General features: G+C 36.6%; 1 protein-coding gene across 1 annotated transcript in view; it reads right to left on the bottom strand.

Annotated features, from left to right (window-relative positions):
- The window catches only part of LOC144449455 (uncharacterized), a 76,643-nt gene extending 69,333 nt beyond the window's left edge, over positions 1 to 7,310 (bottom strand). The window contains exon 1 of the mRNA XM_078139991.1: positions 4,576 to 7,310. Coding sequence (XP_077996117.1) covers positions 4,576 to 6,615 — 2,040 coding nt within the window. The 5' untranslated portion in view covers positions 6,616 to 7,310. The remainder of the gene's footprint in view (positions 1 to 4,575) is intronic.
- Between the last annotated feature and the right edge of the window lie 10,365 nt (positions 7,311 to 17,675).

Here is a 17,675-nt window from a genome sequence, read left to right as displayed (position 1 = left end):
AATAGAAATTGATGAATCAGTATGCAAATGTTCATGTCTCTTTCTAGCTACATTTTTACAATGTACATTGTGTGAATAATTTTTTTCCCTTTTTTTCTGAAAGAGCAAAGAGAGCAAAAAGTTGTATTTTCTCAGGATATCATCATCACAAAGTTGGTATACTGAAGATATCCTGAATTGAAACAAATTGGGTTAAAGCCAGACTGCCTTCATTAAAGTAGGAGTACATGTACTCAACTTTCTGAACGGTATTTATAGTGGTAAATGTAAAATGGGTTTTTCTCAGAATACAATTAGTGTTATGAACAGACAGTAACTGGTTATTAAAATAGTCATGGAAGATAAGCTTACATGTACATATCCTACATTCAGTACCCAAAAAAAGTATCACCACTGCGGTGCATTGAATATCTTTTCATAAAGATATTATAAATTCAAATTTACATGAAAGTACAATGATGAACTCATTTTTGTACCAAATCATCCAAGGATTTGAAATAATAGTAGGTTCCGTCCTATCCTTTCTTTGCAACGATAGAGATTAACCAACACAGCATGGATTCTTTGGTTATGAGAGTTATTTTGTAAGGTCCTCAGGAAAACACTGAAATCTATAAACTGTTATAAAATTAGCACTTACAAGTATACTATGATCCATTTGATTAGCAAAGACTGTAAATGGATTCATATTTACATTTTATGTTTACTTTTGATCGATTTACATATTTTAGATATTGTAATTGCTAAAATATGTTGAATTTTTCTTGATGTTTAGTCTGAAGTCCGTGAACTGACTATTGAACCTGACTGACCTCTAAAATCAGCTGATGCTTAGATTGTAAGCTAAAGGGCTGATAATAATAAGTGAAACTAATACAGAATATTATTACACTATAACTCTTAAGATACATGTTACTATAGTTTCATAATAAATTAATATGACATCCTTCCCGCTAGACTATCAGCTGTGACATAATGAAATCTCCCTATTGACTGATTCCTATCTATGACAATAGTAAATGCTATTTTAGGTTGTTTGTACCAATACTGCACACTCTAGAGTGAGTGATCTAAATTTATACACAATTCCCAAGACATGGTAAACACCTTTAACAGTCAATACATGACTTTTACAACTGTAATGTTTAAAAATATAATTGTTAGACTCAACATCTACAGGAAGTAGTTCTTATTCTGTTCAATAGTGGAAACAACAACCTTATGAATATGTGAAAACATCTATGTTATATAACTTAGAAAAAGAATTGGTCAAATACAAGCAATTTTATATAATAATTACAATTTACATGTATATTATGCAAATGTTCTAGTGAAATCATAGGGTGGAACCCACATACCTCAATAAAGGTCTGGACAGAACCTGCCGATATTACGAAACAAAACTACCGATACGATTTGAATTTTTTGTTGATGATATTTCAATGATATTTGAATATTCTGCAATGAATATATTCATATGTGTACATGTATGTGTAATTTGCATACATTCATCTTTCCTATAAATACATGGGTTTCCAAAGTCATTAGTTAATTGATACCTCATGTCAACCGAAACATTCCAGTTCAGAAATCAATTACTAGTATGGCCATCAATTCATATAATTAGCACAAAAGCTAACACACTCCTCAACTTCATAACTTCAAATACCAAACTTCAAATTTCTTACAGCCAGCCTGGCTTCATTACCAAACTATTAGATATATACTTGTGTTGTAAACAAGATTATTAATTCCTAGAACTGACTACCAATTCCTAGAGCTGGCGCCCACAACATGTTGACGACAAGACAAAACAGCATCTGTTCATTTCAAGGTATAGATGCTTTATAACAATACACCTACAGTCTCCTCTCAATAACACTTTTCACTACAACCACTTTCTCTAATATGCACTAATTTTTTTTTTGACAAACAATATTTTATTTTGTTGCACTGTTTTGGCTTATCTTATATAAATTTTTGACCAAAATTACATTTGTAATAATGAATATATAATTAATCTATCCCCAACATCTTTGGCAAATTATGTTTCTTTGTACAATATTGGCTTATCTTGCCTAAATTTTTGACTAAAATTACATGAATACATTTGTATAATGAACCCTTCCACTACAAGCACTTCTCTGCCAAGTTTTGAAGAAAAACTTTGACCAATTCCTTTTTTGTACAGGTTTGGCTTATTTCATGTGAATTTTTCATCATAATCACATATCCAGAGCTTTATTAATTTCAAAATGCATTTCTGGCAATAAACATTTGAAAAGACAAATTTATGAATATGGTATAATTAATTTGTACCATCTATGTGCCTGGTAGTCATAATTCTAGATATTAATCATAATTTTGACATCTGTGAAATGATGACATGTACATAAATATACAAAACAATAACTCATTCATTTTACATTAACAGTATGTGTCCAAGTACTGATCTAATTTACGTAGTCACGAGTGTTTAAGAATTCTTTCTATATTTTTGTCAAATGCAATTCAATACAATATTTTATTAACCACGATTTATTTTCAATTCGTATATATGTATGTCACACAACCAATTTTCAGTTTCTATGAATGCTAACTACAATGTAGCAGCAATTTCAGTACTTTTCGTTAACAAATTAATTGAATTATATATCTAAATGGTCATGTCCTCATGGTACATTTTTCTTTGCAATTCATCTTACCTCCAAGTGCTTCTACCCAAACCGGTTCAATTCTACACTTCTAAGCCAAGACATATGTATATACTAATCTGTAATTAATGATTTCTATTTGCAAAAAAATGTCATCTAATTTTTACATGTCTCTGTTCTACCAATAACCATAACATTATTTGAGTAATTCCTCTAGTTCCATATTTGTCTTTTATGTTTTTTTCGCAAATATGTTTGTTTTTCATGTTCCAACTTTGAGTCCAAAGTCTGTTTTACTATCAAATTACGTGTAAAAATACACCTCACCTTAAAATGAGGACAAACGACAGGTAGTATGAGTTTTTAAGTGTTACTATCAAATATCCCCATGAAATAATATGAGAATTGAGTTCATTGTACATGTTAATAACTCAACCATATAAAGAAGGTTGTATGTTCCGCCTTCACAAGTCACTTTATGGTCCCAAAGGACATTTCACTGTAATTTACAACCGCCATTATAATACCATAAAATACATACAATGCAGTCTTCATGTTTTACCCTGTGTCACTGTCAGATGGGATACCCATAAACTGTGACTGCTATCAGCTTTGTACAAGACTTTCAAAGCTAATATCATACATGTATGTGCACTGTCTGTGCTTTTTATCCTCCTAATTTTACCACCATAACACTCATCTGCTGACATGAATTTATACACAATTACTAGTTCACTGGTTTATAATGGAGTGGGCTTAGCCACAAGTAACACCTGGTCACCATTTAATCCATTCATGGTTCCCATAGTAACTGCTGTATATGACAGATAAATTGGATGACACTATGGGATATGATTCAGAGTTGTGTATCAGAACTTGAAGCCCATAATTCAATCATCATCATGATGACAAAAATGATATATCCTTTACATTACAATCCTGTGACCTAGAGGTGCATGCGCCTCACACATGTACATTTGTATTGTACAGATATGGAGTTGTATACACCAAGAGAGTACATACATGTATGTATAACAAGAATCTACTCAAAAAAATGAACTTTTAAAGATGCATTTCAGAATAGCAATATAAATTTGGGACACAAAAACAACTGTCTAGCAGAATTATTATAAAAGTGGGTCCTTAACAAAACAATGATTCTTTCTAATCCTTAAGGCTCCATTGATAAGAAAAAACTAATTCAGGAATCTAGCACTGAATCATAAGCCTTTAACACCTGTAAGTCTCTGACTGATTTCACACACACCAAGGCCAAGTACAAGATATCTGGACCCATATTATTATTATTACACTGCCAATCCATGTATTGAAAGTTAGAATCAACCATCTGTTGCTTTAAACTAATTGTTTATGAGGACACTCAGTACTGCTGTACTGTACATTGTAGATTGTTGTACGTGTCTAGCAGACAAGGACGCACCTAATCAAGTTTTTTAAATCACAAAAAAAGGCTTCCTTTCATGAATACTGTCTATACATCAGAAATGCAGCGACAGACTCCATTGTAGACCCTGACTCTATACTGACTCTACTTATACTTTTCTGATGAGTTTTCTAACTACAGACAGTAGTCATGTTTTGGACACTTAATACTTCAGTAGACATGTTTTGACAAAAATCTAAAGTGAATTAGAAAATCTGATGAATGGAACAGAATTCAGCAATGATGCTTAAGTACAGTAATCTTGTGTTTTGATGTATGCAGTGATGTTGTAGAAAGATTAACCTGGTTGCCAACAAAATCATAAAAAAAGCTAGAACATCTTCCTTCATATATAAAAGAATGAACACACCACTGTGTTTAACTTTCTATACAAAATCCCAATGATAAAGAAAAGGAAGATGTTACAATTTTGATGATTTTGCCGTCACAAAGACTAAAAATTTAGAGGATACTTACTATGCCAGGTTCTGAATCGAGTGTAGTTATCATATCGTCACTACTTATATATTCCTCAGAATCATCACGACTGATGGTCGATATTGTACTGACACTGGAAAGTTTCCGAGTCAGCATTGGGATATGTGGGAAGTCCTTCCAGTCAACTCTAGGTCCCAGCATATCATTTCTATGCTCTTTGCCCCTGCCTAGTAAGTTACTCATGTTTCCATTTATTGGTGTTCCATTTTTGTCATCCTCATTTTCATCATGGAAATGAAGACTTATAACAACTGACGGAGTAATAGGTCTCTCCTGGCTTGAGCTGGAACCAGTTGAACCACTGGATAGTTGTCCTAATTTGGGAATCGGCTTGCGTTCTAAATCATTCCTTCCAATAATCTCTAGAGGAACATTCAAACTATCCATGGCATTTAGTTTAGGTTTATTATCCTGTTCCACAGCCGAGTGTTCATTTCCAGTTTCTACTGTTTTAAGTGGTTTTTCTTCTTTAGGATCATCTATCGACTGATCGGCACTGTTGGCTATTATCGTTCCTGAGTTATTTATTTCACTAACTGGGCTGTCATTTTGAGTGTTATCGGATTGACTGATGACTGGTGGCACCTCTTCCCATGAGGCAGAGGACTGCAGAGACAGCGATGGTTGGAGCGACACATCTGAATCTACACTATCAAAACATATATTGTGAGATCTTAAGAGAATCTTGCAATGACTTAATCTTCTCACAGGTGGTTGTTTTTCATCTTCATCAATGGAGCCTTGACTAGAGACACAGTCCACACTAGTATCACTGACAGTTCTATTGAAGTTTACTTCCTTATTGATGGCATTGGCAGGTTCATCTCTGGAATTGTCTCCTTGTGGGACTATTTGTTTATTCACTGGAAGCGTTTTGACTTCAAACACACAATTGTCCAGTGATGGTTTTTCTCGTTCATTGATCTGTTCAGTCCCCGATTGTTGGTTTTCTGCACAAGTTGTTTGAGATTGATCATTGGTTACCCCTATTGCCGTATCTGTGTTTGGTTGTGATGTCTTTGAAACTGTGTTATTTGTGTCCAAAGACATCTTCAAATAAGACACTTGTTGGTTATTGCTTTCCTTGTTCATAGAGTCTTCATAACTTTGTGTTACAACTCTAGTTCCTAATTTCTGAGATGTGTTGTCAGAGACATGGTCAGACTGTGACAGGACTGGTCTTGGTTTGTAATCAACCGTTAGAAAACTGATCTTGCTACTACTACCACTACCACTACTGCTGCTGCTGTTAGTACCGCTGTCTCTCCTGGTCACGTTTTCTGAGCTTACACATTCTGGTGGCAGTGTTTCTGGAAACTCGTGTTGTACTGGTGAAGCACACCTTGGACTGAGGTTAATGGGTGTTCCTGAGTATTTGCCGCTGCCATAGCCACTACTCAGACTGTTTGTGGGTGAAATTTTAGATTGTGAGAATCTTGATGATAAGTCAGGTTCATAAGTTGTGTTCATGGAGTTGTAGGATTCTAAATTGAGTCTTAAAGACCTTGGGCTTGTGGGTCGACTCCTAGAAAGATCACTCTGATCTGAACTATATGTCTGAGACAAACTTGCATAGTCTGTACTTGAATTGTGACTTCTTGTATTCATACGACTTCTTGGACTGGTTGAATAGGTTTCATGAACTGGTGAAGAACTCGGACTGGAGTGTTGTCTTTCAATGTTTCTCCCATGCATGTTATAATTGCAGTATATTGGCGATGTACTGAGAGTTGCTGGGTAAATTTTTGTTGAACTTCGTCCAGGTGATAGCGACATAGGAATGGATCGCCGACAAGGACTTGCAGACCGCGATTCGAAAACATCTCTTGTTTGTTGAACATGTCCAGGACTGATCATTATGCTAACCGGAGATGAGCTCCTGGGTCTGTAGGATGTTTTTGGAGATAGTTCTTCATTTGTGAGTCGTCTCCGTGGAGAAGGCGATCTACCCGATCTACCATACTGATAATTTGCAGAATGTCTGCCCGACCCATATTCTGATGACACACGTCCGTCCATTATAAACGTCAGGCGGTAAACTGAATTGTACAGTTTCTCCTACGGTATGCATACAATGTTTATCTCTCATGAAATAAGTAAGTTCAAGAAATAACAACACACGGTGTAACTATTATAAAGAGTTCTCCCATTAAAGCTCGTTCTCGAACGTGATCATTAGGTTTACAGGTGGCACAGCGATATAATTCGTAGTTTCAACTGTACGTACCAATTACTTCCTGTGGTTTGGTGTTGTTTTTATGGGCAGGGGAGCGGCGTTTCCAACACAGCCGAGAAATTTAATTAAAACATGAATTTGTAAAAAAGTATGACAATCGTAACCTTTGTCAATATCTTACCAGTTGTATCACTGTAACTTTTTCTGGCAATACCGAATAGCATCGTTTGTTGTAGTTCATTATGGTAGAAGAACAAACCAAACGGAAGGCACCATTCATTTCCCCTTCCGCGTTTTCAGGTAAACGACTCGGTACGCGGTGTGGGCAACGCAACGTACACCACGTTACTTTAACCACGCGTTACAAACACAAACCAACGCCTTTCCGTTTTGGCGCTTGCAATCCCTCTTCCTGGAATACTCTTTGTTCTTGTAAGGATATAAGGTGGCCTTTCATTCACACGTCCCCAGTCCACTTTGTACGGTGCAACGTGGGCAAATGAATGACACGTCAGACAGTAACAAATCTAGACTTCCTCAGTCCTGGCCTGAGAAGTCGTTGATTGCCTATCGATACTGCAAATGTTCGTTCGTTTGTTATGCAAATTACTTCTACAGTTCAATACTGGAATTTGCCACTTGAGGGGGCTAGACTGAATTGTGACGATTTTACTTCTCTTTCCCTTGTATTTTGAACATACAGTATTACACATAAAGGGTCAAATGTATCACGGAAAATTTACTTGGCTTGAATTTCTGAGCAAGCAATACGTCATCAAATTTCCAATAATTCACGAAAGCCTAGCTCTTCAAACCTTATCCGATATTCAGAAAACCATTCATGAATATTCTAATATGAAGGATACAGTCTCTAGCAGGTAAGCTTACTAGGTGACCCAGAACTATTTGATTCTTTAAGATTCTAATTCTAGATACTGTACTCTAGAAAAGGTTTATGGTAACTGACTCGAACCACAAGCAGGAGTAGGTAAGAAATCTTAGCTACGACCCAATATGTTAGCCGCAGTACGAAACAGTTCACGTTCGGGGACATGAAATACTAAGAGTTACGATACACACAAATATCCCAACACCGCCATACAGTAGAAACATGTCAATCATAAAGAACCATTAACCAGTGCATCATAAGCAGCCGAAAGGTAAACAACAGCACTGAACAAGATTACGTACCTGCACCGTGACTTTATGATGCATTTATCCAACGAAAGCACCTAATTTGGGAGATATCCCATACGACTGACTGATGAGAAACATGAAATTGGAGTTTCGAAACATAGGGGCGTGTAATATTTCATAGATTGTTGTTTTCCAGGTCTACAGACTAAATATAACAACCTTTTGACTATAATATTCCTACCTGTAAGGAGAAAAGATTAATATTTCTACTAGTATAGTATAGTATAGTATAGTATAGAGATTGATACATTTGTAGCAGCAGAATTCGTACGATATTTTCCTAAGAAAACGGCAATCTAAGCAATAATACGTGCCCCTGTGTTTCGAAACAGCCTTCATCACTTTATTGAACGAATCCGAAAGGAACGCAAGGCTATAGCGTGTTAGTATTGAAGACTGCATCGTCGCAAACAACGACCGTTTTACGGGACCGTTCTTAGGGACCGGTCAGTTTCTTCGACCGGGGGGTGGATTTGTAGGGGGGGGGGGGTCACCCTGTTTTTGAAATTGACAGTGGGGGGGGGGTCATGCTGTTTTTCAAAATTGTGGATGGGGGGGGGTCATTGTGTTTTGGATTGTGATGGAAGAAAACAATCCCTTTTCTACAATGGCATATAGCCTTGTCTGTTTCTTACATGAATTCTTTAATATTACTTATTAGTTCAAACATAACTATGCATATACATATACATGTATTACCTCGCTACCACACTAGTTGCAGAACATGTCGTGTAAATGCTTGGCTGTTTCACAATCAGTGCTTCACTTATATTGCACTTTGGGGCAAAAGTGAACTTGAAGGTTTCGTAATGGTAATCTTCATAAATAATTTATAAAAGAAATTAATCTAAAATGTTCCCTACTCGTCACTATGAACTTGTCAGAAGGGATTAATACACTTTCTATTTGGATACTACATGTTATTGACACTACAAATCACCACATCTCATCAGATTCCAGTTTCTATTATATACTAGGTATGACCACCTAAAGTTCTCTAACATACCGGTGACTTTACTATACATGCAATATTAATGCCCCTATATACTAATGTTACGGGGCCTTTATGTGACATGGGAAACTCATTTAAATGTAAGCTGTAAGTTAGTTTGTAAAACTTACATTTACGTTAGCTATTCGAAGCTTGGAAATATTACCTCAAAGGCTATGAATAACCTAAATATTGCCTTAATAGAAGCAAAAAACTGCAGATCTGCCAGGGCAAAACCCCAAGGACTCCCTCGCCCCAGAGGTCACTTATGCATTCAACCAACAATCAGATGCACCAACAACCTTTTACTGTCATAATGGTATTAAACTTTTCTTAAATATTTTCACCCATTTCTAATTTGAGATGATTGTCTTTAAAAGATGTGAAATGTTTGCCAAAGTAGTCTAAAATTGCCATAAACTCCAAGTCTCCCCTACCGATGAAACTACCATTAAATGTGCTGACCTTTACTACATGTATATAATGATGCCATTTAACTGTTTAAGAACATATTTCAACCCTATGTAAGTTATAAAGAATAGCTTCTGATACTTGATGGTGCTGTCTTGTAAAGCATGGATTGAGTTATTGCTTGAAAGGGTCTGAATAGCCTAAATATTGGCTTTAAGAGTAGCAATCCTCCAGGGCTTCTAGAGGGAGACCGCCTTGAACCCCCCCACATGAGGTGGACATATCCCAGTCTCCAGCTCTTCCCCTCTTACTGTAAAGATGCTATCAAAGTATATTTCAAAAAAATTTCAACCCTATGTAGTTGCTTTTTACATGTTGATGCTGTCTTGTAAAGCTTGGAAATTCTTGTCTGAAAGGGTCTGAATAGTCTCGACTCAAATGTGACTTTTCAGAGTAAAAAACCTCCAGAGCTTCTAGGGGGAGACCCCCTAGCCCCCCCCCCCTACATGAGGTGTACACATCCCAGTCTCAAGCTTTTCCCCTACCTCTTACTGTCAAGATGCTATCAAACTATTTCAACCCTATCTGTTGTATTTTACATGTTGGTGCTGTCTTGTAAAGCTTGGAAATTATTGTCTTCCTTGACAGAACTTGTGCCCTGATACTCAATGCATTGTTTGGCAATTGTATATAAAATGTCAAGCGATAGATCACGTTTGTCAAAAAATGGGAATGGTTTCTTCGGTAAGGATGAAATGTAAATAAATGTAATGCAATCACACTGTTCAGTACATTCCTCCGACTCCTGTAGATACATGATATTGAAAAGATAGAGCAAAAGGAACAGAACAACGCAGAGCAGATTCAGTCACATAAAAGTAACTATTATCATTAGTAGTGACATGTACAGAGATGTATGCTTAGTGGTAGTGCATACGTGGTGCAATGCAAGTGAAATTATCTATCTATCTAACTATCTATCTATCTATCTATCTATCTATCTATCTATCTATCTATCTATCTATCTATCTATCTATCTATCTATCTATCTATCTATCTATCTATCTGTCTGTCTGTCTGTCTGTCTGTCTGTCTGTCTGTCTGTCTGTCTGTCTGTCTCTATCTATCTATCTATCTATCTATCTATCCATCGATACAACCATCCATCCATCCATCCATCCATACACTCACACACCTCTGTCTGTCTGTCTGTCTGTCTGTCTGTCTGTCTGTCTGTCTGTCTGTCTGTCTGTCTGTCTGTCTGTCTGTCTGTCTGACTCACCCTGTCTTTTGTCTCACAGTTTGACTATTTCCGTATCTAACCATTTCGGGGACGGTACTCATTTCGACATTTTTTTTCTCTACATCGTCAACATGTTAAAAAATACTCTCATTCAAAGTGTCACCCCCTTTAAAATAAGTTGCGTAGTTTTGCCAGAATTCTCATCAATATTTAACCTTCCATTGTTTAGTTGATTACGTATTGCAAGTGCTAATTGTGTTTTGTCACCATGAGTCTTAAATAACAATATTCCTAGGTCTTTGGCTGAGATTTCAACAACACAGAGCTCGAAACTGTATCTTCCGTCATGAAGAAGAACTCGAAGAGAGAAAAAAATCATAAATGAAAAGAAAACTTTGATCCCAGCCTGAACCAGAGTCACAATGTACACCCACTAGCATTGATCAATACATTGAGCCGTATTGTTGTTGTATTTCCATTAGCAACAAGAGAGCTGCTTTGTCTCTATTTCTTTGTCTAATATCGATCCGTAGCAAGGTGGTTCAAGAAGCGACAGGACGAGACTTTACGAACAAAAATGGACGTCATCCGTTGCACGCGTCGGTCTGTCGGTGTGACCATCATCGCTCTTGTCCTCGTTGCTGGTAAGTGTATCTGAATTCTGAATTTTGAGTATTACACAGGGTAGATTTGTTGTTTTCCTGCAAGAAGTGAAGTCTTGTGATAGTGACACGGCCTTTACATCATGGCGTAGGTGTTTAAAAAAGAGAGTGCTATTCCTCAGTCTATTACGTAACTCCAAACCAACTATGTACCTAGCCGGTTTTTCAATTTCAATATTATAAAGTATTTTGATGGCCTCACATCGTTTTTTGAGAACATTTTGCTATGTTTTGCACTTCAAAAATACCAATTGGACAAATTACATATTATGATCGATGATATAATATCGGACTTGTCATGTTGAGGTGTGTTAGATCGCGACGTCACGCACTGGAATCTTATGTAAATAGTATCACTCTGAAAGTAAATGTTGGGGAAACGACGGTCAATGTTAGTAGTCTTTTCGTCTTAGAATGATGTTGAATAATTGAATATTAACATAAAGACTATAAATCTACAACTAGATTCCACGGTCCCGTCCTACAGGCCCAGATTTAATGATTTCCCGTGTTACTTAAGCTTCTGGAATTACACGTATGCATTGAATATGTTGGAGTCATACTATTGCCATGTGCATATCAAATAGTACTACCATTAATTCGAGCTGTACCCAGCGCAATTTCTACATCAACTTATCATACGAAAGACAACGTTATTATAATAATTACATGGAAACAAACGACATGAAACTTTACCCATGCATATGAATCTATCTACTTGTAGTCGTGAATATTTTGGACATCGTTTGAACTATTACGCAATACACTTGCTTTAGTAGTGTACTTACGTCTATGATAGTTGACAATCAAGGCTACAAATACCAAGTACATGAGTTGTAATGGCACTACACACATTTTGAAGACACACGGATATACCTTTAAAATCAAAGTTCCTCTTTAAAAAGTTTTATGGGAAAATACGTGGTTGTCAGTTGCTCTAAGGAGTGATTAACCCAAGACCTGATTCTATCTGTGATATTTAAGGCTTCATAAAATGCTACCTTCAAAAACAGTCATCTAGAAACGCTGCCCTTCGTCGGTCAATATGCAAGGGTTGTGCACATCACAGTTTAAATAATCAACACTGTGTAACTGATGAAAGGTTACCGATCGAACGAATGTCTTCCAAGCTACTAGTACTTTGGAACATCATTCTCTCAAGCCAGAGTACACATTTGGCTGACGCATCCCCTGGCGAGTACGTTTTGGATGGTATCATATGTAGTGGCCTGTGGAACATAATCATTGTGCTTATACAAAGATCAAAACCATCAATCTAGACTTTCACAAGTTATGTACAACTGCTACTGTGTGTACGTTAGTAACTGAAGGAAGGAAGTGTTGTCCAGTGATTAGTTAACATTACAGTCGAGTCCTTCACGTTGAGGATAACGTGTTATCATGTGGTCTCCTTTAAGAGCTGGATTGGTGCCACACTTGTATATAATAGCCTGTCCAATGTCAACGTTTCCAATATTTCGATTTCAACATACATAATTATTTCCTCACAATGTGTTATCATAGTACTCCATTCTTCATTCAATTCCACCACCCCCAATTGCAAATCCTCGCCTAAAATAATTGTCTATATTCTGACATCCTCATGATTTCCACTTACTCATTCCAGTAGGTGTACAAGGCGAGTACTGTGATGGCTATTACGACACATGGGGTAACTGGTATACTGGTTTTAATTGTCCAACCTGGTCAGACTGGTATGACGAATATTACTGCTGTGGAACGAGCGGTTATAAATACTGCTGTAACTGGAACGAGTGGCTAGACTACGACTACGATAGTACTGACTGGGGTGATATCGCCGATACTGTCGGACTTGGGTAAATACATCAAATCTTTTTTGACTTCTTACGTTGCCATCAACGATATTAAAGTAAACCAAAACAGATGTGCAGGTGTTAGAAGTAGATGATTCTTTTGATATTATTTTTTATCGCAAATTCACATCACACCGACGTATCTTCGAGACGATTTCCCGCTACTGGTCTTTGCAGATATTAGAATATTCCCAAACAGTGAACCATTATGACTGGGTGACCTCAAACTTAAACAGAGACTTACAAAAAAATATTGCAAACGGATATTCTTCATTGTCTGTACTTTTGTATATAGACTGTAGAAACGGTCGTTGGTGGCGCCTATAATGTCCCTGGCAAACGTAGTCTCGTTTTCCCAGACTCTTGTCGTTGGGGGCTCCATACTTCCAACGCACCAACAGCTTCAGGCTGGTACACCGCCCTCTCAGTCTGAAGGGGGTCCGGTTTATACAGCTATGGGCTTGCCAACAACGACTGTCTATTTAACAGCTTTTCGCCTAGTTTGACGTATTGCATTGTTACAAGTTATGAAAAAATAAATTTTAGAATGAGAAAATATTATACAATGTTGTTTAATTTAATTTAATTCAATTTAATTCTTAAGAATAGAGCCACCGCTCACCGTTCGACAAAAAAAGAGCATAAATAACTTTTGGAACACAATGACAGAAATTACAAAGACAATAGCTCTTCTCGCTAAGTGAAAAAGCTTTGAATACAAAAATAGACAAATGAAAAAGTGTAAGTTGATTAGTAGTCGAAAGTAAGGTTATTGCTTCTTCTCGTGTTGGGTATTGTATAAAATAATTTGGTATTAGTTTCTTTCTAAGAGACTGGTATAAAGAACAGAATAACAAAACATGCAGTTCATCTTCAAGAATATTTCGACCTTGAAAAAAACAAAACATTTTGTTATTGAATAGTAATGACTTTATTATTATTCTATATTGCAGGATAAGTATTGTCCTTGGTATTGTCTTTGGTATAGTTGGTTTAATCGTCTTCGTTTCTGTAATTATTGTTGTCTGTGTATTTGTCGTCGGAAAATCATCATCCAGAGGAACCACTGTTGTTCGAAGTGGTAAGAATTTACATTATCTGTACTTTAAATTTTTATTGTGCTATATGCCATGGATAATTTCAAAGTTACCTTCATGCAAATTAATCGTAGATATGAAATCTTGGAGTAATCGGGTATGATAATAATAATAGTAATAACAATAAGAACAACAACAACAACAACAACAACAACAACAACAACAACAACAACAACAACAACAACGACAACAACAACAACAACAACAACAACAACAAAGAGGAGGGAGAGGAAGAATAAGTAGACGATATATATTTTAAAGGCGGCATCCTAAAAGACTGGAAAATGTTTGCATACGAATATGTCTATGGACATTAATATTACAAATGTGATGAAATCAGTGATATCACTCGGTGATTATAAGTGCCATTGGGCAATATGCTATATTGTATCAAAGTAGAATCTCACTGGCGCAGTTTCCAATGTTATCTATTTTCAAACATAATTTCAGTCGTCCCATTATTAACATATAGGCCTACTACGTATATACATACAATCACATGTCATCTCGATTACATTATTTGTTTATTTCACTTCACAGACACAGTAGCCATGGCTCCAGTATCAACCATATCACAAACAGTAACACAAACAGCTGCGCCAGCGTACAACCAGCCACCTCCACCCTATGGTGGCCATAGTCATCCACCACCACCGCAACCAGCATCGTACCCACCGTCTGGCGGCGCTCCAACATATCAAAATCTGCCCCCTGCGCCCTCCAACTATGATGATCCAGCTTACCCTCCCGGTGCAGTACCTGCTCAACCAGCATACCCTGCTCAGCCAGGATATCCTCAGCAAGCCAAGTATTAATATATATATATATATATATATATATATATATATATATATATATATATATATATATATATATATATATATATATATATATATATATATATATAACAGTTGGAGCGGGGAGTGGTGGGTAATTCGAGGATAAATTTTACACAGGGTACCGCCCCAATTTAAAAAAACATCTACCCATTTCTAAATGAGTATTTTTTCGGCGAAAGAGGGACAACGAATAAGGATATAGCCACTAGAGCACTAACATTGATTTTCGAGGTCGAGCGACCATAGATGATCTGCTAGACGCTCGGTGGCGAAATTTGTATGCATTTTTGAGATATATTTCACATTTCATAAGCATGGAACAGGTGCACATGTTTAGGGATTTTCGTAAAGAGTAATCCATTTGAGCGGCAAATCTCTGTTCACTTTTCTGTGGGATTTCTTTCACGCACATAATATTACAGTTATTCGAAAAGTCATCCTGGTCTCACAACCAGAAGAACTCCATACAGGTCTAAAGTTATTTTGTAAAGCGACAGCGCTATGGTGTGCAGGTAACTGTGTTATGACTTGAATACTGTACACTGTTGTGTTGGTTTTTTCTTCATTGTCTATACTGTATGTTACATACAAAGTACCTGCCTTCAAACTTACAAAATCTACATATGAGATAGTTGACGGCATATTAGTATCAGGAAATTGAATTAAAAAACCCTGAGAGGAATGACATTCGTTTCTATAGTGACCAGTCAAACATATACATTAGATCACATTGCGAAAGCTGAGCATTTATACTTGTGTAGCACATGACCTTCTGCCCAATACTTTGGATTTGACACAATGTCCAGGGGGGCATTAATGGTAATGACGAATTTCGGGCACCTTCAATCATGGGTCACGTAACATCAATGGGTCAGGGACACATTGCCCAAATTTCGGACGTTTGTACATGTGCCATACATCTTGAAAGGAGTTCGTGTTTTCGTAATCTCCATATACTCATTTAAAAAAAGAACACTCTTTCCTTCAAAGAAAGTGAATTTTCAGGAGTTTTGTTAAAGAGACCATGAAATTACAGCTGTCGAGTGCCATAATTATCAACGGGAGAACATTATAAACTTGTGTTTGTTATACAGTCTCGTTCTAGGATAAATTTCAAACTTAAGTTCAACCTTTTATACTAGACTTTAAAGTGTAAGTTGAGATATTTTTTCTTGATGATATTTTATTTATATAAGTAGTAAAAATTCATGATTCGTTAAAAAAGGAGCTATACTCCTGATGTTTACTAACACTTCCAATTAATCCATGTAATTTCCATTGTTCAATTCACAGTGTTCTGAGTGTTTATTACTTATTATGCAAACGTTGGATGCTATATTTACAGTGTATATACATATATTATGATGTGTAATGTTGTCAAACTTCTGTGATTTATCACTAAGAGGCCGTCCATTCAAACAGGTCTACTATGGGCAATAATGAAGCATTGTGTTTTATATTTACCTTGAACCACATAGAGCTTAATTGTTGCATTTGTCTTTTACTATACAACCAAACATACTAGTTTTATTTTAATAGCTTGTGAGTTTTGTCAAAAATAAAACTGCCAGTGAGTTGGAACACGCAGTTATTCTGTTCACTTTTAATTTGTAGTTGAATAGTGTGTATGGTTTATACCACTTGGATAACGCTCGTTGTATGTATATGGTATGTCTCAGTTAAATAATGAGGATGGTATGTCTTAAATAATGAGGATGGTATGTCTTGAATAAGGTGGATGGTATGACGTGAATGGTGTGCGTGGTATGACTCGAAAAATGTGGATCGTACTAGTATGTCTTGAATAACGTGCGTGGTATGACTTGAATAGTGCATGTGGTATGACTTGAATAGTGTATGTGGTATGACTTGAATAAGGTGGATGGTATTTCTTGAATAGTGTGGATGGTATGACGTGAGTAGTGTGTGTGTGGTATGACTTAAATAGTGTATCATTTCAATAGGGTATGTGGTATGACGTGAATAGTATGTGAGGTCTGACTTGAATAGTGTATGTGGTATGACTTGAATAACGTTTTGTATGACATTAATAATGTGTGTGGTATGACTTTAATGACTGGTTGGACTGTAATGCGCCAAACCTTCGAGGTTATTTAGTTCTTTGATGAATAATCGATTGCAACTACATTTTACCGTAATGACAAACAACAACAATTTCTAGCATTTCTCTCAACTCCTCCTCCTCCTCCTCCTCCTCCTCCTCCTCACCACCACCACCACCACCACCACCACCACCACCACCACCACCACCACCACCACCACCACCACCACCACCACCACCACCACCACCACCAGATTTCTAAAAGCTCTGACGATTTTCTTACTCAGAGTCTTGTGTACAATAACTTGCAATTGTGTTACAGAAATTGTTCACCACATCTTTTAAACTCCTGTACATGATATGCATATTAAAACGTATACAAATTAGTCTTCTGCTACCAGAGGGTTAAAAGTGGTGGGGTACGATTACTGGTTTCAGCTGAAATTAATTGAATGGACTAAAAGTACTGTGGGTAATCTTATGATCCGCAGGCGGTATCGGATTCAGAAATCTTTATATCGAGCAAAATACGCGGAACTCACTCAAATACGGAGTGCTATTGTTCA

Source organism: Glandiceps talaboti, chromosome 2 (genome assembly GCF_964340395.1).
Source record: "Glandiceps talaboti chromosome 2, keGlaTala1.1, whole genome shotgun sequence".
In the NCBI taxonomy this organism is placed as follows: Eukaryota; Metazoa; Hemichordata; class Enteropneusta; family Spengelidae; genus Glandiceps; species Glandiceps talaboti.
The sequence above is the reverse complement of the archived record's forward strand: the minus strand, read 5'-3'. Positions and strand labels throughout refer to the sequence as shown.